General features: G+C 37.4%; 1 protein-coding gene across 1 annotated transcript; it reads right to left on the bottom strand.

The window, feature by feature from the left end:
- Window positions 1-5,613: 5,613 nt before the first annotated feature.
- LOC129259081 (dnaJ homolog subfamily C member 8-like) lies at window positions 5,614-24,669 on the bottom strand. Its single transcript, XM_054897349.2, has 8 exons — window positions 24,383-24,669; window positions 18,375-18,476; window positions 15,276-15,332; window positions 13,802-13,868; window positions 11,439-11,533; window positions 11,043-11,114; window positions 9,780-9,947; window positions 5,614-8,256 (listed from the first exon to the last, which is right to left on the bottom strand). The coding sequence occupies exons 1-8, from the start codon at window positions 24,458-24,460 to the stop codon at window positions 8,137-8,139; spliced, it is 759 nt and encodes a 252-aa protein (XP_054753324.2). The 5' UTR covers window positions 24,461-24,669; the 3' UTR covers window positions 5,614-8,136.
- Window positions 24,670-25,285: the final 616 nt, after the last annotated feature.

Here is a 25,285-nt window from a genome sequence, read left to right as displayed (position 1 = left end):
ATTTTTGAAAATCTGTGTGTGAAAATGGCGTTTTCAACCCCCCCCCTCCCCCAAAAAGAAATAATAATAATAATAATAAATGAAATAAATACATAGAAATAGAATAAAATAAAATTACAAGTTTAAAAAAAAAGATAAGATTTAAAAAAATGGTCCCCGGATTTTTTTTTTGGGGGGGGGTTGCAACCCCCCAACCCCCCCTCTAGATCCGCTTCTGGGACGTTCGTAAAAAAAAATGCTGGTAATTTTGAGTAACTAGTCATACAGTGCAATACTGTAGTCTCTGTAAAACCATTAAAAAAATCCAGAAAAAGAAATACAGATAGACAAGAAAAGTCTGCTACGAGCGAGTGAAAGAAGACAATTTTAGATGTTGTTACAAAAGGCTGCATAATACCCTAACTCTTTACCCGATAAGGTCAAATTATTGACATACAAAAAAGTTATATGCAGCAACAAAAGAGATACATATCAATTATCCGCGTCACACTGTTTTTGTAAAAGTATTGTGACGTAACAACGATAAAGGGCCTATACACACGTGAGAGATGGCGCGCATGAAAATTCATAGCAACACATTAAATTCAGCAAGATACACATTATCCATAACAGGAGACTATTTTTCCATGCCATATAGCGCAGGATTACATGTATGGATTTATAAAGGAAATAATTCTGGAAATAAGCAGCTAGCATTCATCGCACAACGATAAGGTAAAGTTAGATAATATTAAGAATTAATTATTATATTATATTTATTCTCATTCAGGGGCAGAGAATTAAAGGCTATAGATCTAGAGGTAAAGCGTGGGCTGAATGACAACATAATGGACTTCATTTCGATCTCTCATTCTTATATCACTTTCAGTGGCGTATAATGAGCCAGTAATTTTGAGATGGAGGGGGTGGGGGATGGAACATGGTGTATGGGGCAAATTTTATTGAAAAGTGGCGAGTGAAGCAGGCAAGCAAAAAAAATCTTGACCCTCTTAATATGAAAGCTAATGAATACTATATACACTACTCAAAAAAAGTTAAGGACCACTTTTTAAAACGTACATAAAGATTTTATACAAGGTGTTTTATTTCTGGAAATACCTCAGTACAACTGTCCTAAATGTCCTTAAACACGCTGTAATCAATTTCACGCATGGGTGGTTTCAGTTGTTGCACAATGTCTCTCGCATCACTGCACATCCTGAAAAGTGGGCTCCGAGGGGTATCAGCTACCGACATGAAGTGGTAAAAACGAATGTCTGAGTGTCTTTCAGGCAGTTCAGTAACGAGTGTGACCACCTCCTGCAGCAATAACGGCTTCACAGCGCTGTCTCATGGAGCTGATGAGGCGATTGATGTCTCTGACGTCCAGTGCATCCCATGCAGCCTCCAGAGCCACACCCAGCTGCTGCAGTCCAAGTGGATGGGCTTCGAGCTGGTCGAGACTCCTCCCCATCATGTCCCAGACGTGCTCTATCGGGTTTAAGTCCGGGGACCTCGCTGGCCACTCCATACGCTCAATCCCCTGGCCCTCAAGGAACTCGGTCACCACCCTAGCTCGGTGGGCACGGGCATTGTCATCCATGAAAATGATGTTTTGTCCCACATTTTCTGCAAATGGCACCACTATAGGTTCAAGGACCTCATCCCTGTACCTCACTCCTGTCATTGCTCCCCCTGGGACCACGTAGAGACGAGTACGGTTGGCGTAGGTGATGCCTCCCCACACCATGACGCTGCCTCCCCCATAACGGTCATGTTCTGCAATACAGGGGTCTGCAAATCTCTCTCCTGGTCGCCTCCAGACTCTCGAACGTCCATCATTGTGGTCAAGGGAAAATCTGCTCTTACTGTGAACAGAACTCTACGCCATTGCTGTCTGGTCCATCTGACATGCTCCCGGGCCCAGTTGAGACGAATTCTTCTGTGAGCAGGGGTGAGTGGGACACACTGAGCTGGCCGTCTGGCATGCATATTGGCTCTGTGAAGTCGGTTACGGATTGTTTGAGTGGAAACAATCACTCCAGTTGCTGCAGCGAAGTCATTGTTGAGGCGGCGTGCACTGTGAAAGCGGTTGCGGAGGCTGAGATTCGTCAAGTAGCGATCATCTCTAGGGGTTGTCGAAACTGGTCGGCCACTGCGGGGTCTCTCGGAGTATAGCCCTGTCTCTCGGTGTCTTTGATTTGCTCTGCTAATGACACTGTGTGACACGCCCATCATTCTGGCTACTCTTCGCTGACTGAGGCCAGCTTCCAGCATCCCTAGGGCTCTGGCTACATCTGTTTCACTTAGGTGGTGTCTTGGCATTGCTTTTGTAGGCAAGTTGTTGATTGTACAGACTAAAGACGGAAAATGCTTTGGAAGACACTTGTCTTATGGCCCACTGCAATGATGCCAGAGACATCATGAAAGAACTGCATGTGTGAAATTGATGTCATTGTGTTTGATGGCATTCTGGACAGCTGTATCTTGGCATTGCTATTGTCAGCAAGTTGTTGATTGTAGAGACTAAAGACAGAAAATGCTTTGGAAGCCACTTTTGTACGGGCACATGATGCAAGAGACATGTTGATTACAAAGGGACTCTTATCCATCATTACTTGGTTATATACACTACTCAAACACACATGAAGTTCTTTCATGTCTCTTGCATCATTGCAATGTGCCCGTACAAAAGTGGCTTCCAAAGCATTTTCTGTCTTTAGTCTCTACAATCAACAACTTGCTGACAATAGCAATGCCAAGATACAGCTGTCCAGAATTCCATCAAACACAATGACATCAATTTCACACATGCAGTTCTTTCATGATGTCTCTGGCATCATTGCAGTGGGCCATAAGACAAGTGTCTTCCAAAGCATTTTCCGTCTTTAGTCTGTACAATCAACAACTTGCCTACAACAGCAATGCCAAGACACCACCTAAGTGAAACAGATGTAGCCAGAGCCCTAGGGATGCTGGAAGCTGGCCTCAGTCAGCGAAGAGTAGCCAGAATGATGGGCGTGTCACACAGTGTCATTAGCAGAGCAAATCAAAGACACCGAGAGACAGGGCTATACTCCGAGAGACCCCGCAGTGGCCGACCAGTTTCGACAACCCCTAGAGATGATCGCTACTTGACGAATCTCAGCCTCCGCAACCGCTTTCACAGTGCACGCCGCCTCAACAATGACTTCGCTGCAGCAACTGGAGTGATTGTTTCCACTCAAACAATCCGTAACCGACTTCACAGAGCCAATATGCATGCCAGACGGCCAGCTCAGTGTATCCCACTCACCCCTGCTCACAGAAGAATTCGTCTCAACTGGGCCCGGGAGCATGTCAGATGGACCAGACAGCAATGGCGTAGAGTTCTGTTCACAGATGAGAGCAGATTTTCCCTTGACCACAATGATGGACGTTCGAGAGTCTGGAGGCGACCAGGAGAGAGATTTGCAGACCCCTGTATTGCAGAACATGACCGTTATGGGGAGGCAGCGTCATGGTGTGGGGAGGCATCACCTACGCCAACCGTACTCGTCTCTACGTGGTCCCAGGGGGAGCAATGACAGGAGTGAGGTACAGGGATGAGGTCCTTGAACCTATAGTGGTGCCATTTGCAGAAAATGTGGGACAAAACATCATTTTCATGGATGACAATGCCCGTGCCCACCGAGCTAGGGTGGTGACCGAGTTCCTTGAGGGCCAGGGGATTGAGCGTATGGAGTGGCCAGCGAGGTCCCCGGACTTAAACCCGATAGAGCACGTCTGGGACATGATGGGGAGGAGTCTCGACCAGCTCGAAGCCCATCCACTTGGACTGCAGCAGCTGGGTGTGGCTCTGGAGGCTGCATGGGATGCACTGGACGTCAGAGACATCAATCGCCTCATCAGCTCCATGAGACAGCGCTGTGAAGCCGTTATTGCTGCAGGAGGTGGTCACACTCGTTACTGAACTGCCTGAAAGACACTCAGACATTCGTTTTTACCACTTCATGTCGGTAGCTGATACCCCTCGGGGCCCACTTTTCAGGATGTGCAGTGATGCGAGAGACATTGTGCAACAACTGAAACCACCCATGCGTGAAATTGATTACAGCATGTTTAAGGACATTTAGGACAGTTGTACTGAGGTATTTCCAGAAATAAAACACCTTGTATAAAATCTTTATGTACGTTTTAAAAAGTGGTCCTTAACTTTTTTTGAGTAGTGTATTATATATTTAGACCAAAAAAATACATTTCACCTATTTTTCCCTTCCTTTTATTTTTAGATTTTTTTTCATAGTGACAAAACTTTTTTTTTTTTTTTTTTTTTTTGGGGGGGGGGGGGTGGCAAACCCATTTATTCGGCAGTGATGTCTTTAAGATACATCTCACGAGTAATCACTACCAGTTTACCGAATCCTAACTGGACATGGTAGCCAATCAAAAGTTCAAATAATATACGTTTTCCTATACTCTATGGGCCTTAATCTTTTTCAAGATTGTTTTATATTTTGTTGTCCTATAAATAAGGATGAGTATACTCATCCTTATTTATAGGATAACAAAATATAAATCAATCTCGAAAAAGAATAATATTAGAAATTAATGAGAGTTGTAGGTCTAATAATTATAACATATGCCTACGTTTAAACTTGGATGCCTTGATGGGTGTTTCAAAGAGAGAAGTAATGCTGGCCCACCTTTGCGTTTCAAATTCTTAATCAAATTCATGTTGTCATTTCCTCGTTCCATGTAGAGGCATATGAATGCAAAAGAAAAAAAAAAGGAGTTCCGAAAATGGCATATTCTCTGTATATTCTCCCTAGTATGTTACATGTACTTAGGCTCTGATTTACTCTATTTGCTTAACCACAGAGTTGGCACATTAAAACTTGAAATTTCTTTCTTGACACATTCATTCCACTTTTTCATTCTTGTTTGTGTATTTCTGAGGCTGGACAAGATTGAGACAATCCTGCAGGCCCAAGACCTGTTTCATAAGAACCTCTGGTATACCGTTTATCATTCATTTCCAACATGTATAGACATGATTACTGGCCTGGGGTATATGAATGCTGCAAGCTTTCCTGTGGGCATACATTGAATGATACATCAACTCTTTATCTCCGAGTCTGCGCTGTATCAACGTATGTCCGTGCCATATACTAGTATATTATCATGGCACTGTGTTCCATGATGTTGTATCAGTGCAGTTACATACTGAGACTGCGCCATCTCTCGTTGACTGTTGGAACAACTTATGCCAGTAAACTGATTGGCATTAATTCATAATGGATGTAAGATACATTAAATAAAATTGAGAAAACTACCCCAACATCTACATGTTAGTTGAACTATTTGTACAAGGATATTCACAAGGTTTCTACAAAAAATTCACCCAGTTTTAATGATCAATTATAATAGTAGGGCCCGCTGGGAGAACAGTTTTCGAAACTGAAGTGGCTACCCTGGGTAAATACACCGTTATTATTATCAAATCGAAATGTAAATTATCAAAATATGCAAGGTTTTAGAAATAAAACCTAGAAGAACAATAGAAACTTCAGTTTTTAATATGAAATTATATCAAACTAGAATAATGCAATTACAGAACTCAGAAAAAGTAATGTACAACAAAAAAGCATGGCATTCTTTTCATCCATTCTTGTAATGACATTTATTTTACAAAACAAGATACATCTTAACAATATTTTGGAGAAGGGCTTTCCATACATGTACAGGAGACTGCGACCTTAAGATTAACCCTAACTTAACAATCCCAACCCTATTCCACATTGTCAACATACAATTTTGCAACAAGCACATATCTGACAAAACACTTTCATTTTAATTAATTAATATTAATATTGAAATTAAAATTTAATTTAAAAAAAGGTCAAACAAAATATGTATGCAATGATAAAATAAATAGAAAACTTACTAACCATCTCTACTAGTTGATGTTATAGCTTTTTTTAATGTTGTTTCAAAATGCATTCACTTTTAACATACTGTTGGCCTGAAATAGAACAAATTGATACATAATAATACACCTACATGTATTACGGATATTTGCAATACATAGCACTTTTGATATAACTCACCAAACACTAAATTTGAATAAAACATATATTACCTGAGAAAATCAAAATAGAAATAAAATGATATTCAAATAAAATTTTAATCAAAAAGAGTGTATATTGACCAATTTCATGTGTTTTCCTCTTCCCTATTCCATGAAATATTTCTAGGTTTCCTTTAACCAATCTGGGGACTTTAACTAAGTGAAAAAGTGCCATGTTAGAATATCTGAGGTGCATATTGTAAAGAAATTTTGCAATATACAATACTAATAGTGGCAAAGTGTGCAAATCCCACTCTCAGTGCTTATGGCACTTCAAGAAAGTAAATGTGCATGTGAACAATAATTGAATAGGAATAGAGCTTGTATTCTCCTGACTACACAACTAAATGGATAGATCGTTAATGCTCTCACTAATGCAGTAGGTATTGAAAGAACAGTATACAAAAAGTGAATAGGCATGAGTGCGATAGCACACACAAGATTTCGTATGAGGTGAATGAAAGATGGCCAATTTAACGAGGCATAGCCGGGTTGAATAGAGTGCCATTCTTTCAACCAATGCAGATCTCATACCAGGGAATAATTTTCCTGGTATCCCATCGCAATTTGCTTCACATAATTTTATGACCGCTACACAAAATTTCACTTGTGTAGCAATTTTTTACATAGAACTCTTAAGAGCATACTTGAAAGCTTTTCTATAACAACCACAAATGCTAATCAAATTAGAGAAGTAAAATTATTCCCTGCATACCATTGCACAAATAAGAATATGCACCTTCTGTGCACTGTACAATGCCTCAGAACTTATATTTTTTCCCTCCGCTCATCCATGATTATATTATTGAAAGCAAGAGGCAACATCTCTCCGAGATTCAAGCGCACATCATATCTGCAGCAGTGCACATTTAGCCAGTAGGCCCTATGCCTGCATTAAGCACAATAAATTGAATCGTCTTGTGATGTAATCTAACCATGCAACGCTACGCGTTGGACAATGCATGGTCAGTACATGTGCGATGGTATATACATGTATGTCGGGTGTTAAGCCCCCCATTTGATTGCGTACAACTAGGCATTGTAAAATAAGAGTTAATCAAACTTACATCTGCAACTGATCTGAAACATGAACAACTCTGTATAAGATGTGATGCAAGAACGTATCATCTCAAAGAAGGAAATACATTTATTATAATCTATTCTATGAAATACACAGTAGGAGGATTTTCAGTCAGGCACTTTGATAGTTGCTGCCATTCACTCGACATTTGACAGCTCACATAAAACATGAACCATGCTAATAATCTCTGGGCAAGCAGAACTGTGACTTTATCATTATCAACTTGAAAAAGAGATACCATACAGTATATGAGCATTGGAAATCTGCATAAACTAGGAAACATAAACAAAAAGTTGTGGACATTACAAGAGATTGATAGATAACAATGTGATAGAATATGTAAATGCATACAGTTGGGCATCTCTTGAAAAAAAAAGAAAAACATTTCAACTGGTCTTGATTAATTAACAGAGGCTTGACCTGAAACTTGTGGAGTCTCCTTTGATAATGAGTTTGTTGAATCAGAGCTGTCTTTGTAGTGCAGGTTACTATTTGGTTTGAAAATTCGCTTTGAACTTGGCGATTATCCGACTACGAGAAGGTTGACTTTACTGTATGTCGCAATGAGGTTTGCGTCATGGGTCTGAGAGCTACTTTTTGGTTCATTCACTGTCTTTCAAGTCTGGCATCTGTAACACTCCATCTCCTTCTCTTACAAAGATTCGTCATGAGAAAAGGTCACGTGTTTTCAAAGAGGGTTACAACAACACTAACTAAACAGATCTTGTAGAAGGGCACTCTCCAGATAAGACATTCAAAGACACAATGTCCAGTTTCCTGCCGTTTCAATCTAAAATACCAATTAACATCTGTACAGCTACAAGGACCAAGAAGGTTTTATACCTGACCAAAAAAAAGGCGATGTCCTGGAGTTCATGTCTTTATCCAGTGGGTTTTTTCCATTAAAAGCCAATCTCAATCCTCATTGTTCTATTATACACATGTGGAATTGTTCATAATAGTTAGTCTATCTCTGCTCAAGCTTAGGCTTTGGGGGCTTGAAGGTCATTCTGTTTTTCTTCTTTTTCTTGGCGGTGTTGTGGTCGGTGAAGTCCCTCCAATTGTGAACCCTCTTGTCCCTTCCATCCTGTTCATTAAAAAGAAATAATATAAACTTTATTATCATTTTCTAGAGTAATTTTCACAAGAAAATTATGAAAATTCACTGATTCTGAATTTGATATAACCCTAAATTGCATTTCATTTCCCTTAACCTGATTTTAACTGGGCTATTTCAGATTAGGTTCAGCCTTAAAAGAGCAAACGAATAGCCACATGAATTCCCCACCTTAAATAGTTCTGAACTACATGTAAAATTGTAAAATTTGATAAAGTTTACATGGATTTTAATCTAAAAAGACTGGGCTATTCAACGCCTAAGAAGACTGGGGTGGGGGTTGGGCTGCCGCGATCGCGACAAAAATCAGGATGCACGTTACCCATGGCATAATCTACAAAACTGTTTTAAATGAAATTCTTCAAAAAATCTCATTGCTAATTAATTTGTCTAATTCATGCATAAAATACAAAATTTGCTCTAATTGAGTAAAGGCCCCGAACATGCTTATTTTTGGTTTCATAGACTCTTTATAGGATTCTGATCAAATGTCCTAAAAAAATCAATATCACATTTATTTTTCATGTATTCTATTATTTTCTAAATTTCTTATTTCTTTGTTTTGTTTTTTTTTCAATGGAAATTGTCAGTGACTTTATGTTGACCATAAACAAGATGAATTAATTGAGTTTAATCAGTAAAAGTAAAAATAATGTTACATTTATGAATTTTGGCTAAAGACACTACTTGTCTTAGATTTGTACACAATTTCAAGTTTTTGAGCAATTTTGGGTCTGCATGCACTTTATACAAAATTAAAATATCCAGGGGTTGCGCGAGAATTGAAAGTAAAAAGTCAGTGAGCGACGTGGTCAAAAAATTTTGTGAAGCGGATTTACCGCGAAAAAATGTCGAGGGGGGGGGGGCTGAATCAATGTCTTTTTTTGCATGTATGGAATATTTAGATACTAAATTAACTCTGGCTGATGTGGTTTACGGTACACCATGTGGAGTGTTATAGAAACAGTGGAAAGAAGAAAAGGAAATGGATACGCGAGAAAGTGGAGATTTGAGAGTAGAGTATTCTTTTCTTGAATGTAGTCCTGAAAAGGACTGTAAACCAGAAGAGATTTATCAGCCCGAAACGTTGCGTCTCTCTACTGCTTCTACTCATCATCTCTACTCGCCAACTCAAGCCAGCATCTCCTCATCCATCCTACTACTCAAGCTGTTTTTTCAACTCATCAATCTATTCTGGTTTACAGTCCTTTTCAGGACTACATTCAAGAAAAGAATACTCTTCTCTCAAATCTCCACTTTATCGCCTATCCATTTCCTTTCTTCTTCTTTCCACTGTTTCTATAACACTCCACATGGTGTAACGTAAACCACATCAGCGATTGTACATGCCACCATGCAAACCTTCAAACAACATCTAAATAAACTCTGTGCATAAAATGCTGAAAATGACATGGATTTTATTTAAACTGTGGAATGTCCCAAGATCTTGTAGATATAAATTCCCAAGATCTTGTAGATATAAATCCACCTACCTCCCAGTCTTTTTGCCATTCTTTCTGTTTCTTGCTCTTGTCTTCCTCCTTGATCTCTTCTTCTCTTTCTCTCTTCTTAATCCTTGCCTCCTTCTCTTCAATCTCCTTCCTCCTGATGGCGTAGTCGGCAAACAACTTCACTGTTGTCTTGTGGAGTGTCTCCTTGTACTAGATTGCATGGAGAAAAATTGAATCAGTCAGTTCATTTCCCTTTAAAAAAATATGGTAATTATCTTTGCGTTACATGGTGGTTTTGCAAATGCATCGCTTTTTGAACTTCAAATTCTTTCTCTCACCAAGTATACACTGAATGATAGTGAAAGTAAACATTATTTTGTCTGAAAGAAAATTTCACAAGAAACCCAAATATGCACTCAGAAATAAACTGTATTTCTTTACAGAATGGATTCCCAAAATGAACTCCAGGAAAGGTCAATGATTCACAAGTTTCACAGGTCATTGTATTTGGAATATTCTCCCCAGCAACTTTCAAGTCATGTCCTTCAGTATAATAATTAAGAACAAACTAAACACCATCCTTATCATGTATTGTAAGCACTTGGAGAACATGAGTATTCTGTTATTTAATATTGGAAAGCACTTTGGGCATATTCATATGGAAAAATGCTACCTTAGCATCCAAAAATGATGAAATGTATGTGCATGTATATGTATAAAAGCCAATCAACATCTCACCAATAACCTGAAAATGTGCTTTTTTTTAAAATATACATACAACTTTTTAAGCAAAAGTTTAGCTTTTTGTTGAGTTAATCAAACATAGTAATGTTTCAATGTCAGTACATAATAAATTCATGTACCATCATGATCGGAAAATACCCTACAATGTAAATAGCAAATCAATAAAACAATAAACCTAGAGGTCAGGTGTTGTTTCTTAGCCTAGGTTACACATGACTTCATGCACAGTTTAGGCACAACTGGTATAGTGGTAACCCATTTTTGTGCTAAATGACATACATGTATTCTGATGTAGCGGACTCAGCACCTAACAACACGTTCCAATCTGGCATAAAGTATATTAAGGAGGCGCGAGAGCTCAGTCGGTAGAGCGGGGGGTTCGGATTTCGGTGGCCCGGGTTCGATTCCCAAGTGGTGCGCTAGTGCCCTTTGGTAAGGCATTTATCCTCATTACCAGGTCCCTCGGAGAGGACCTTAAGCCGTTGGTCCCCTGGTTGCTTGCTCACAGGCTTCGTGCTTTCTTAGCAGTCAGGTAAAAAAAACATCGGTATATCAACATACCTTGAGGGGGTCATCTTCTTCTATTGCAGTAGGTTTGCCTTCACGTTTCAATTGCTTTCTCTTCTCTCCGAGCTGAAAAAATAGAAAACGTCCAGTGTATTGATGCTATAAACATAACAATAATGGTGAAGAAAACATCACCTTCAAACATGCAAAAGGATATTTTCGGATTCAGGAAAGTCAAACGTTTCATCCAAACAATTACAACCTGTATTTCAACATCTTTTTCAGTACTTCATAGATTATTTATCAAGCATTAGAGGAAATCTCTTACCAGGAATTCAGTCTTCTACTTGGCTTTATGAAATTTGTAGTATTATTGTACTTTTCAAGTAAATTTTGTTTGTTTCAGTATATTAAAAAAGATTATTCATCACGAATAAGAAAATCTCGTACCAGGAATTCAGTCTTCTGTCTGGCTTCTTCAATCGTGTCTAGGACACTCTTTCTGCTTGTTTCATCTTCCAGAATCTTCATAGCAGTGCTCAGAGCTGAAAACAAATGAAATTGAAAAGAATAGGAAGGAAATGAGATGGTTTTAAACCTCACTGGAAAATTCAATTGTATCACTCTCATTGAGAGTTTACTTGGTTCTCCCAAGAAGAGTATCAGTAGGTGGTTTCGGACCGCCTCGAAGTTCGTCAGTTTCAGGTATTCTCTGATCGGGAAATTTACCCCGATCAGAAAATACCAGGTATTTTGGTAATGTGAAAGCAAACTACGCGTAATTTCCCCGAAAGAAAATACCCGCTAAATAGTAGGTACTTGGCGAAATTAGGAGAACTTTCGCTGGGATTTTTCCAAGGTCGCAGGTATTTTGGCAATGTGAAAGCAATTTACGGGAACTTTTAGCCCAGCGTGTCGTTGGGCGCGGGCGCCGTGGGTGGCTGCTGGGCTAGTGGTTTTGAATCTCGCGCCTTGCCTGCTTATTAGACCATACTGCGCATGCTCCTAACTTCAGGAATTTATCCCGAAAGGTATGTTTCGGGTCGGTGTGAATGCAGGAATAATTAATGGGTATTTTTTAGCCTAAAAATGTTCTCGTAATTTAACGGGGATTCTTGTGATCGAGGCGGTTTGAAACCGCCTAGTGACCAGTTGATTCAAGTTTGGCATTGACAGCTGGTATTGTTGCTAGAAAATTGTGTACCAGTTTGCACGAGGATGGTGCTAGGACTGACAACATCTAGGGGTATTGCCAAAAGGGTAAAGTGTGACTTAGACTCGCACTTAAATTCTAGTTGAGTGTGGTAATAACATACTTCCGCATTGGTCAGATTATGCACACTATCACGGACCAATGAATCTGATTATGTGTTTAAAAAATATCTGCTTGGTGGCATTTGAACACGACTCTACAGTGCATATAGATTACACTCATAAATATTCCTGTAAAAATAATATATTTCTAATATCCTGAAGCTTTTTCCACATTTAAACATTGGTACAGATCTCTTTATAAAGCAAATGACGATATAACTGTCAAAAAATCTTTCTGCGTAAGTGAGCACCACTTACTTTTGAAAAGTTGGAAAACTTGGAAATTGTTAAATGGATAAAAGTAGACGTTAATCAGAAGGAACACATGAATTTTAGCAAGGAAGATTGATTTTCATATTTCTTTTACCTGTTTAACTTGTTTCCTTGCCCAAAACATTTCATAGAGCGCCATTGCCCCCCCCCCCTCCCCAAGCAGCGAGGCCATTGTGATGATATCTGTTTACATGGAGCTGTGATTCACATGATGGCTTTGGCTTAATTTTTGTTTTCTTAATCATTGTCAATCTTTGGAAAGGTGTAGAGAAGCAAGTATTAATTGAAATTTAAACCCACTTTACATGATAAAAACTTAGCGAAAAAATGCTGGAGATGTCTGGAATAAACTTTTGTTTACATTCAGTTATGTCCTCAGATCCATTAGGCACAAAAAGGTAAATGTTGTGCTTACCTAAGGTTAAAATGTTAATTTGTGTGGCAAAGTTGTTACAAAATGTTTAATTGCATATTTATTTATTTTGATTGTCTAAAAATGCAAGAACATCGTATGAGAAATGTTCCCCGCGGACATTTTGATTTCACCTTTTTTCCTTGACACAGCGTGAAAATTAGCATTTCTGCACAAACCGATTTCTGTGAGCGTTAAAAAATGGACAGTGCTCATTCAAGTGTAACATTCTGTCAAAATTTTTACTTTCATTTGATACAAGAGACCCAAACCCAAGAATAAATGTGAAAAAATTATCCCCATGTTGTATATTTTTCATTTCCCTGGACTTTTACAAAGTGTAAACTTTTATTGATACACACTTTACATTACACTTAACTCTCTGTGAATTTTTATTTTACCATTTTTAAAACAGAAATAGAATAAACTTTGTAAAATTCTCATCAAATCTTGACAAATAACAAAGTTTGAAGTCAAAAGTTGGCAACTGATTAGAATTTTAATCTAATAAGATTTGATATAAACCACCCATTAGAGTTGATTTTGAAATTGCTGACGTAAAATGATGCAGGTAGATGGTTTAAATTAAACTACCTTGGTGAATTATATGAAGACAAATAATTATTATAGGAAAACATGAAAGTCCTGCGTCCATACTAGCAATGATATAGAAGCATGATAATGACAAAGCCATTGGTCGCATGGACACAGGATTTTGAAGCTTTGATGTAATATTTTGATATTATTTATATCAGATCCAATTGTGAAATTAAAAAGTGAGCAATCTTTTACAACATCAGCAAAATGAGTTTACCATCGAAGGCCTTTTGTGCTCGATCTCTGTCATCCATGTTCTTGTCCGGATGCACCAGTATGGATAGCTGAAGAAAGAGAGAGAGAGATGAACAAACAATCAATTATTACATGATGAAAATTATCAATGACTTGAAGTTCTTTGGCAATAATCAATGTGCTTTGTTCAGATGTCTAGGTGGCGTTTTATTCTGTATCATGGTGAGGATTGGGATCAAAATGAGGCACCCAAGCCTGTGAAAGATAACAATGTAGCTTTTCCTGCACTTGACTAGAGCGAGTAATCCCCATCAAAATCTATACAAGCAATTTTCTAGAGATGTTTCAAAATTGAAAATCATGCATTTTCAATTCAATTCAATGCAATTTCAATTTATTTGCTCATAAAAATCCATACATAAACATTACATATATACAAAGAATCATATTCACAAAGTAGAAAAAAAAATACAACTAAACATTGGATTAGATATGAGAGGGACAGCAAGAAAGCCTTGTGATTTTAGCAACAGTACAAATTAGCTGAAAAAATATTGTGCGATGTGATGTCATGTGTAACAAAATAGTAAAAAGTAAATACCACAGCACAGACTTTTTGGTCTTCATTACAGGAATAGCAAACCTTTGAAAGAGTTACCAGCATGCGATATTGACATCACCATTATAGCGCCCTCTTCAGTTTCATTGAAAACACATCTACATGTATTCTTGCTTGGAGCTTCTCTTTGCTTCAAACCACTGAAACACACAATTTCTGCAGATGGAATGGTCTCTTTGAATTTGCTGTCAATAACCTTACAGCGTCCTCTTGTGCTTCAGATCTGCATTACCCAATGTGGTTTATAATCTAGAGTTACATGTGTAAGGCCTCATTGTCTCTCATTTTCAAGTCATTCAGACATATTGACCACATACCACAATTATACAGGAAACACAAAATTTGCCTTTCCTTCTGAACTAATACAAGAAACTCCTATACTGAGAGAACAGTTCAGACATGATATATTACTAAATTATACAAATGTACAGGTAAGCACCCTAATTAATTGAAATGTAAGTACTTAAAATTCTGTGAATTCATCCTTGAAACCAAACAAACATTTACGTTCTGCGGTAATCGTGTGAACGCAAGTACCTTATTTATTCTACCCTGTGTTATAGGGAATGATTCTGTGCTATATGTAATTTTTCAATGGATGGAGAAACATTTGGAATAATCCTCTCCTCACAACTAAACAAAGGCATTACATTCCAATGGAATAGCAAAAATCTTCTCAGGCAAATGAAGGTCCATTGTCCTTATTCTAGATTGAATACGATGACCAGGGAAATAATAAATCTGTAGAGCGCTTAGACACGTTGTTCCGATGTATTACATGCTATATAAAAGCGGATTATTATCATTATTATTAATATTTTACTGCTTATTATAGTTGATCATCCTCATTCCAGGTGATAAAGTTGAATTGTCTCACCCTTCTAAATTTTTTCTTGATATCACCAACCTCCATGCTTGTCTCCACTTGTAAGACCTGTACATTTCAGAAGGTAGACAAATAATAGTTAGAAGTCATTCAATGACATTAAATGTTCAAATATAAAGATGTTCGTAACACTGACTTTGTTAAAGGAGAATGAAACCTTTGGAACAAGATAGCTTGTGTGAAAAAAAAAAATCAAAGAAACAGATCAACGAAAGTTTGAGAAAAATCAGACAAATAATGAGAAAATTATGAGCATTTGAATCACTAATGCTATGGAGATCCTCACATTGGCAATGCGACAAAGATGTGTGATGTCACTTGTGAACAACTCTCCCCATTACTTTAGTATATATTTCACTTAAACTGCCAGTTTTATCACATCTATCATTAGATCATGTGTACTTTCTATGGGAGGGCATGTAATACAGACTTTTAAAGTATACACAACAAAAAAAGTAAGTTCCCCCTAAATCAAATTGCTGTAACTTTTGAACGGAATTATTTTGAGATATGATATTCCATAGGTGGTTTTCTACACTCATTAAGCAACTTCTGGAGAAAAATAAGATTGATCGGTTCAGTCATGCATGAGTAATTAAAGATTGAATTAAAAATGACAATTTTTGAAAGTCACAAGAGTCGTTTTTCAGATTGTGCAAATACAAAGTTGGGCAAATGTTGTCTTTAGGTGAATTTTATGGATTTATGCTGTTTTACTATCCATCATTTAGCCACTCCACACACAATTTTGATATCAATGTTCATGGTTGACTGAGCACAATGTATTGCAGGGGCCGCGGAAGCGGGGAGGGGGGGGGGGGGGGTGGGTGGGGAGCTTCAGTCCCCCCCCCCCACTTTTTTCCAAAAGCATGTAAAAAATGTAAAAATAACCATACGATTGTGATTTTTTGCATGGTCAGCCCCCCCCCCACTTTGAAAACCCTTCCCCGGCCCCTGTATTGTGACGTATCATCATAGGGGTTTATGGTAGTATCCTCTGCAACTTGTTAGAATTTGAAAATGTTGGTGGCTCCCCCGATTATAGGCCCCTCCCCCATTTTAAAATTCTGGATCCACCACTGATTTGTCCATAAATTAAACTGATCATGAGAAAATAATACATTTATGCAGTATAAAGAGTATTCATTCCTAAGTTTTCGAATGTGCTCGCTCAACCATGAAAATGTTTAAAGTTCGGAAAGTGTGTGGAGATAGAAATGATGGATGATAAAAACAATAGCAATTAAAGTCTTATTTGAAACCGAATTTGCCCCCAATATTCACTTTATTACCCTTTAAAATGAGCCTGTGACATTGAAAATACCAATTTTCCCACTTTGATGCGTGCTCACTCATCCATAAATAAACAAATCGATTTCATTTTTGCACAGAATTCTGCCCATAGATTGATAAACATTACTGCTAAATGACATTGCTAAAGACAGCCGTGAAAAAAAGTTCCACCATATTGAATAAGGGGTTACTTATTCTTAAACATGTGCACCCATAATGTACACAAGTCTATGAGAGACGAAGTCAAAATTTTAACAAATATGAAATGAGGGTTTGTTTCATGGACAGTTTTTGTTACTTCTGCCAATAGTTATTTCATGAAACTTCGTACATGGCTTCAGAGTAACACTATCCAAAAGGCGCGCACACCAAAATAACCATTCGATGCTACACAGAGTGGGGCCAATGCCTTGAACTTTCTTCTCATTTGCATAATTTTCGAATATTGTGTGCTCAATGATGCATTAAACATCGGGATTTTCATAAAAATCAAATCAAATGAACTATGCAAGGAGGTTTGTGACAGATATCCATAGTAACAAATTGCATTTTTTCCAATAACGTAAAAAAGAGCTAATCGCATTCCACATGTTCATTCAAGCGTGGATATTTAATTAAACGCCTTTGAATCATTGAAGCATGTTAATTGGTCTTGAACATAACGAAAAAGTTGAGAAAATATCATTTTCAGTTCCCAAAATGAACCAATACTTGCCTATTATATTTGAAAATCGTATTTTTTGTTTTCAATAAATGTTCATTGAACCGTGAAACGATGAATATTGTTGAAGAAACTCTTCCAAAAATAACTGTCATCATATTATATCATTTTTATTGATATAAATGTGTAAAAAAATCCAATTATAGCAAATTTGGACTTGTGTTTATTCAACCGTGAAATTTAGCCAAAAAAGTTGTATCGTCTTTTAGAGAGTACCTTTTACAAGTCTTCTGACTATTTTTTATGATGAGAATGTGGAATTAGTTCCAATAAAATAGAATCAAAGTCATGATATTTGGCTTGTGACTTTTGAAAAGTGACATTTTTGCCTTCTGATGGTGCTCACTGAAGCATGAAGTGAAATACGTCCATAACGTTTACTCAGAGGGTAGCTTATAAAATTACCTACAGGCTCATGTAAAAATATATTAAAAACTCGCATTGGTTCGGAAATTATTGATGTTTGTTTAAGGGGGGACTTACTTTTTTTGTTGTGTATATATATCATGGATAAAGAGTTTGTATCACCATAAGAAAAAGCAAAAAAGAGACATTTGGGAGGTATTTTTTAGTCCATCAAAGGGAAAGTTGTTCACATGAGACATCACGCATCCTTGTCACATTGCCAATGGGAGGATCTCCATGGCATTAGTGATTGCAATATTCAAATGCTCATAACTTTATCATTATTTGTCCCATTTTTCTCAAAATTTCTTTGTTCTTATTCTTTGATTTTTCTGTTTTGACACAAGCCTACTTGTTCCAAAGGTTTCATACCCCTTTAAGACACTGCCTAATATTAACAAATAATGTGAATAACTTCCTCAACACTGTATTATTCTTTAAGAGGTAAAGCAAGTTTACCCCCCCCCCTATAAAAATAAACAATACAAATAAAATAACGAAATACCCGGTAGAACAAAAACAGCAAAACAAAACTTAGCAAACATAAAACATAGAAATATAAATGTGTAAATAAGGTTATGCAACATATTTCCATTTAAATGCATTTTATTGGTCCTGCCTTTAATGTTTTGTTATTTATCCAATACAAAGGGTTAATAAAATGTAAATACCTCATATGGATTCAGGTTAAAATACGTGCTTCCAGGTCTGATCAATCTTTCGATTTGCTGCTTGGGCGTCAGGGAAGAATCTCTCTTCTCTATTGCCTTCACCTGTACAGGTAACAAAAAAAGGTTGAACAAGAAAGCCTCTCGGGAGGATCCTCAACTCAAAAGAATGTATATAGTAGTGTTTAGACCTACTTCTGTGTTAAGATGGAGGTTGGAGTAGAGTAACGCATCCTAATTTGAAAGTTAATCTTAGTTTCACAATCCAGCACAAACAACCACCATAACAAACCAATACAGTACATACACAAAGGAAAGTACCAATTTAAACTACAAAAATCAATCTAGAAATCCGAATTTGACAAAGAACCTGTGCCACCTGCGCCATGTTTACAAAGCAAGTGCAGGCTTAGCCCAGATTTAAGAAACAGGCTCATCAAAATACATTAGAAATATGGATGGTATACTGAGATACTGTAAATGAGATATAACTCTTTCATTCAAACTAAAATATTTTACCTCCATGAAAATCACAGAGATTCATGTAAAATACCCTTAAAATCCCTTTGAATCGGTACAATATGTATGCTGAGAACAATTTTATCTTCATTTTATTTCTGTAAGACACACTTATTTTGGAAACAAAATCCAATGAGAAAGTCTGTTTTATATCACTTTCATCTCATTCAATCAATGAAAAACCTTTCTGCCAGGGGGTGCGGGAAAAAGTGAGATCGTAGGAAAAAGTGTGATCACGTAAATTTATTACATTCAAATGTGCTTCCACTATAAGCCAGTGCCTCTTCACAGGGATTTCTTTAAACAATGACAATACTGCCATCTTTTGTTCAATGTCAATATCACATCATTACAAGCATCATTTCAAAGACAATATTAGTCAAGAAAAGTATTATGAAATAATTTCTTATTCTACATGAATAATGTTAAAGTATTACTCTCAAAAGTTTCTTTATTTTCAATTTCAAAAATTTGGAGCTAATTCATCTAGAAATATTGCTGAAATGGATGTAGCTGAGATAAAATAGCCCCAATCCTATTTCATGTTTAATTATGATTTTTTTCATGGGCGAAAGCACATCATTCGTGTTGAAATGGTTAGACATGCAATGGATATATCTACGCAGGCACTGCACATCGTCCTCTAATAGATACCCAATATAAAATACACAATCTCAGATAAAATTTCATTTTTTATCAGAGGTAAAAATTAATCTCAGAAAACTATACCATTCTAAGACAAAATAAAATATTCAAAAGATAAAATGGCCACAGAATACCAACAGTGTAGTTTAGTTTAGATTTTTGTAACATTTCTTGTGAGTTGAAAATGACTAACCAAAAAACTAGATAAAAAGTTAAACTCATTGTTTTGTACATAAAATAAAGTAAACTGAAACCTCTTGGTCAATGGTTGCCTTTATTCAACAGTGATTTGAATGTGGTGCAGATGCTAATGGCAACTGAAAAAGTTGCATTTTGCGTGGGGTGCAATGCCCAGCAGCTCTCGCATTCAGTGACCTTTGAACGTGTGACTGAACTTCGTGTGTAACTCGAATGACATCCAGGGTCTGCCGGATCGCGACTGTGATACATTGCATATTTTAATATACGTTAACTTGAGTTATAACTTGAAAGTGAACATTTAAAGTGAAATCAAACAAATGCATTTAACAAACATGGTGGAAATATAGATATGTGATATTAAATTAAGATCTGGATCTGGATGTATAGCCTACGATGCAGGGCCCTCCTGGGCATAAACGCATCGGGTACTTGGCCTGAATTTTGCTGGGACCGGCAGGTGCAATACACCAGGTAAAACACCCACTCATTCAATGAACAAGGTTCCTTGTTCTCAGTCATATCTTCATGTGTGGCCAAATAAGGTTGGCAATGTTTGGCTTATTTTCACTTTTTTTTGGGACAAATGCTTAATTTTTTTTACACTGTCAGTTTCCATTACAGCTATTCATCATATAACTTGGCTCTTAAGTAAATTTGATTCTTTAAATCATTTTTTTCTTAATTAAAAATAGAGATTGAAAAATGAAAATTTTCTTGCCATATTACTTTCCACCAATAGAGGGCGTACACAAAAATATGCCCAAAATTCTGGTTTTTGAGCGCTCTGGTGAATGCAAAAATTATTCCCAATTTAAAAATAAATTGCAACTGTATGGAAATTAGTAATTTTGGTCACAAGTGATATTTTAATTTTTTAAAGTGTGTGCTCTGTACAGCATTGGCAATAGTCCTACATGTAGATTCCCCACAGGCAGGATGGTTGCAGTGAGCAAGTGAAAACACCCTACTCTTTGAAGAATAGTGTATAGGTTGTGACTCTCCTATACACGGGACCAACATTTGCGCCCTTTCCGATGGACGGAATGTTTTCAGTCTTCTGGCTCCCTCATGGTTGTGAAGCTGAAGTAGGCTGGTTTAATGAGCCGAATACAGTGGTGAGGCACGCGCTAACACACACCATTATAACATCAGACTTTTTTGTTAGGCATGAGAAAGACTCGAACCCCCCACGTTGAGATCGACGATCTTATCCGAAACATGCGCTTTAACCGACTGAGCTATGCTGCCTCCCCAAGATCACTCCTAGTACCAATGAGGTCCAAACATTACATGTATGGACCTCATAGGCGACATCAGTAGTATTTTTGGTTAGAAATCTCTGAGAACAGGATATTTATATATTATATCACAAGTACAAGCTATATTCCTTTCTCTTATTTAAATTATAATTTTATAGTGTAAATGCATCGTTAGCAACAACAAAAAAATGAAAGAAATGAAGGGGAACTTACATTTTCACGGCTTTTTCCTGATTTTCTGGGCAGTTGCTCTTCACTTCTGACTCGCGATCGAAGCTGATATGAAGATCACGTGATTCGCGTTCTCGTCAGCTGATCGGTTGGTTATTCTTTTCGTCAGACGTTAATAATATATATTTTATAATGCTAGCATTCATCGCTAATTTAGGTGAAAGAGATTGAAGTTAAACAGCGCCAGGTCGGAATCATAATTATTTTGGAAGAGTGTATTTATACACTCGATCTCATACCTGACGTAGACGGCGCTATTCAACAAATGCACAATCTTCAATATAAAAAATAAAACAGAAAGAACGCCTTGAACACATGCCAAAATGCCTAACGATTTCTCCGCGGCATTAACAACTATCGTAAAGGGCGCTCCATTTATTAATAAAGATGGATGTATAGCTGTCTATGGCGACAAAATTTGCCGCAAATAGTTACGAAGAATTGTGAGAAATGGTCTGAAAATGCAACAAAAGAACCGGTGAGTACCGATTAAACATTATCAATTTATTTAATAGAACATATTTCATGACTACAATTTAACAATTTCTAGATAATATTGCTTAGTTCTAAGCTAGGGCGGCCCAAATGCGCGTGAGTGGAGTCCCGGTTTATTAGCACGGGTAAGTATTGGGGTGTCGCCTAGAGTGCCCCAAGATAGGTGTCTAACGTTAGATTTTAATATTTATTTTTAGAACAAAAAATATTAGCTACTTACTTATTCATGTTATTAGATTGCTTAAAAAGTAAGAGGTCATATCGTAGGTTACCCCACTCCTAGTACCAATGAGGTCCAACATTACATGTATGGACCTCATAGGCGACATCAGTAGTATTTTTGGTTAGAAATCTCTGAGAACAGGATATTTATACATTATATCACAAGTACAAGCTATATTCCTTTCTCTTATTTAAATTATAATTTTATAGTGTAAATGCATCGTTAGCAACAACAAAAAATGAAAGAAATGAAGGGGAACTTACATTTTCATGGCTTTTTCCTGATTTTCTGGGCAGCTGCTCTTCTCTTCTGACTCGCGATCGAAGCTGATATGAAGATCACGTGATTCGCGTTCTCGTCAGCTGATCGGTTGGTTATTCTTTTCGTCAGACGTTAATAATATATATTTTATAATGCTAGCATTCATCGCTAATTTAGGTGAAAGAGATTGAAGTTAAACAGCGCCAGGTCGGAATCATAATTATTTTGGAAGAGTGTATTTATACACTCGATCTCATACCTGACGTAGACGGCGCTATTCAACAAATGCACAATCTTCAATATAAAAAATAAAACAGAAAGAACGCCTTGAACACATGCCAAAATGCCTAACGATTTCTCCGCGGCATTAACAACTATCGTAAAGGGCGCTCCATTTATTAATAAAGATGGATGTATAGCTGTCTATGGCGACAAAATTTGCCGCAAATAGTTACGAAGAATTGTGAGAAATGGTCTGAAAATGCAACAAAAGAACCGGTGAGTACCGATTAAACATTATCAATTTATTTAATAGAACATATTTCATGACTACAATTTAACAATTTCTAGATAATATTGCTTAGTTCTAAGCTAGGGCGGCCCAAATGCGCGTGAGTGGAGTCCCGGTTTATTAGCACGGGTAAGTATTGGGGTGTCGCCTAGAGTGCCCCAAGATAGGTGTCTAACGTTAGATTTTAATATTTATTTTTAGAACAAAAAATATTAGCTACTTACTTATTCATGTTATTAGATTGCTTAAAAAGTAAGAGGTCATATCGTAGGTTACCCCACTCCTAGTACCAATGAGGTCCAACATTACATGTATGGACCTCATAGGCGACATCAGTAGTATTTTTGGTTAGAAATCTCTGAGAACAGGATATTTATACATTATATCACAAGTACAAGCTATATTCCTTTCTCTTATTTAAATTATAATTTTATAGTGTAAATGCATCGTTAGCAACAACAAAAAATGAAAGAAATGAAGGGGAACTTACATTTTCACGGCTTTTTCCTGATTTTCTGGGCAGTTGCTCTTCTCTTCTGACTCGCGATCGAAGCTGATATGAAGATCACGTGATTCGCGTTCTCGTCAGCTGATCGGTTGGTTATTCTTTTCGTCAGACGTTAATAATATATATTTTATAATGCTAGCATTCATCGCTAATTTAGGTGAAAGAGATTGAAGTTAAACAGCGCCAGGTCGGAATCATAATTATTTTGGAAGAGTGTATTTATACACTCGATCTCATACCTGACGTAGACGGCGCTATTCAACAAATGCACAATCTTCAATATAAAAAATAAAACAGAAAGAACGCCTTGAACACAGGCCAAAATGCCTAACGATTTCTCCGCGGCATTAACAACTATCGTAAAGGGCGCTCCATTTATCAATAAAGATGGATGCTAAGCTGTCTATGGCGACAAAATTTGCCGCAAATATTTACGAAGAATTGTGAGAAATGGTCTGAAAATGCAACAAAAGAACCGGTGAGTACCGATTAAACATTATTAAAGTTGTAAATAGATTATACATACCTTGTAGATTTAGTTTTTAAGGTGATATTAGTGCTTAGTTCTAAGCTAGGGAGGCCCAAACGCGCGTGAGTGGAGTCCCAGTTTATTAGCACGGGTAAGTATTGGGGTGTCGCCTAGAGTGGGTTACCCCTATATACTATAGGGCATTATCCTGGTTTAGTCACCAGTCCATTCACTGCCGTTTATTTCGTCAGTGGCAGCGAGCGCTGCTGGCGACTTCTTTCCAATTCCACTCACATTGTTTTGACTTTGTTTGTACTAATGAATAAAAAATGAGTGCAAACACACAGGCAGCCGGCAGGGAGGTGACTAATTTCATAACTTAGGCCTATAAGTACTATAGTATAAATAGACCAAGGATATCAGATGTAAGGTACATGTATTTCTGTTAGTTAGTGAGCGAACACGGAACAACATAAAACAGCCACAAATGCAAAGCCAAAGTCAGTCACAAAGTTCCATTCATCGCACCTCACAAAAGTCAATACGTGGGACAACACAGAAGAATAACGACCGAAGTCAACATAGTTTATACCTTAAATACGCGCATTTCCTGGACAGGATTTTATTTTTTCTTTCACAAATAAGAACACTTAAAGATTAAAATTAATTTCATGGTAGAAAATAGTTACCTCAGTCATAAAATTTGAGAAAGCTGCTTCGGGTTGCCCCGAGCCCGAGGCCGTCGTCGCAGATGAGGAGGAAGCCATTTTTCAAGTTTCTTCTCATCTAGATCTAGCTCAAGCTCAGCTACAATCTCAGCTCCTCCTTATCCTGTTTTCTCGATCTCTTAATTATTAAGTCTTAGTTCTTCATCATTTAGCTGTCTTTTAATGAGGTGTTATTATATGTTTCACATTTATATACACGGTACTTCAGTTCCTCTTTAATACTTCATCCATTGCATTTTTTTTTTGGGGGGGGGGGGCGAACAGAGGCACAGTGCACGTGGCGTACCCGTACGCAGAATTTTTGAAAGAATTTTTGATAGAAGTATGTGTGTGTGTGTGTATTTGAGTTTTGTCAGACGTGTATCAATCAGATATGATTATTTACGTCTGGGACCGACCTTTAACGTCACCATCCGAAAGACGTGACCAGGGCTCGAACCTCGAACCTCTGCATCAATTTGTAACTTCCCCGCATAGCTTGGATTACAGGCGCACGCCACAACGCCCAGTTGTGAGTGATAATTAACCAACAAAAAAAACAAAAAAAATTGACATTTTTTAGGGGGGGGGGGGGGGGGTTGAACACCTGTAACCACCCGCTGCATACGCCACTGCATATGTGCGAAGGGGAGGGAAAAGTGCTCCGTTTTTTTTTAAATGAAATTAAAGCCTTGATTTACATGTATGCAATAAATTTAGCCTCGATTATGACAAAAATGTCTATTTCTTTAATTTTTACACCGACATGTACCAATCGATAGCCCTCGTTGTGGTCTTATAATCCCATTCATTACACGCCCTTTTCGAGTTCAGTTTGAATAAAAAATCACTTTCTGTTTTAATTCAAATTTCGCCTATTCATTT

The sequence above is a fragment of the Lytechinus pictus genome, chromosome 4 (assembly GCF_037042905.1).
Source record: "Lytechinus pictus isolate F3 Inbred chromosome 4, Lp3.0, whole genome shotgun sequence".
Classification (NCBI taxonomy): Eukaryota; Metazoa; Echinodermata; class Echinoidea; order Temnopleuroida; family Toxopneustidae; genus Lytechinus; species Lytechinus pictus.
The sequence above is the reverse complement of the archived record's forward strand: the minus strand, read 5'-3'. Positions and strand labels throughout refer to the sequence as shown.

Bases quoted from the DNA above. Each gene is read 5' to 3' on its own strand.
- LOC129259081 (XM_054897349.2), bottom strand. From the start codon at position 24,460: ATGGCTTCCTCCTCATCTGCGACGACGGCCTCGGGCTCGGGGCAACCC. The intron at 13,869-15,275 runs GTGAGACAATTC...CTCTTTCTTCAG, and splicing joins TCAAGAAAAAATTTAGAAGG to CTATCCATACTGGTGCATCC. The intron at 11,115-11,438 runs GTACGAGATTTT...CTATTTTTTCAG, and splicing joins GACAGAAGACTGAATTCCTG to CTCGGAGAGAAGAGAAAGCA.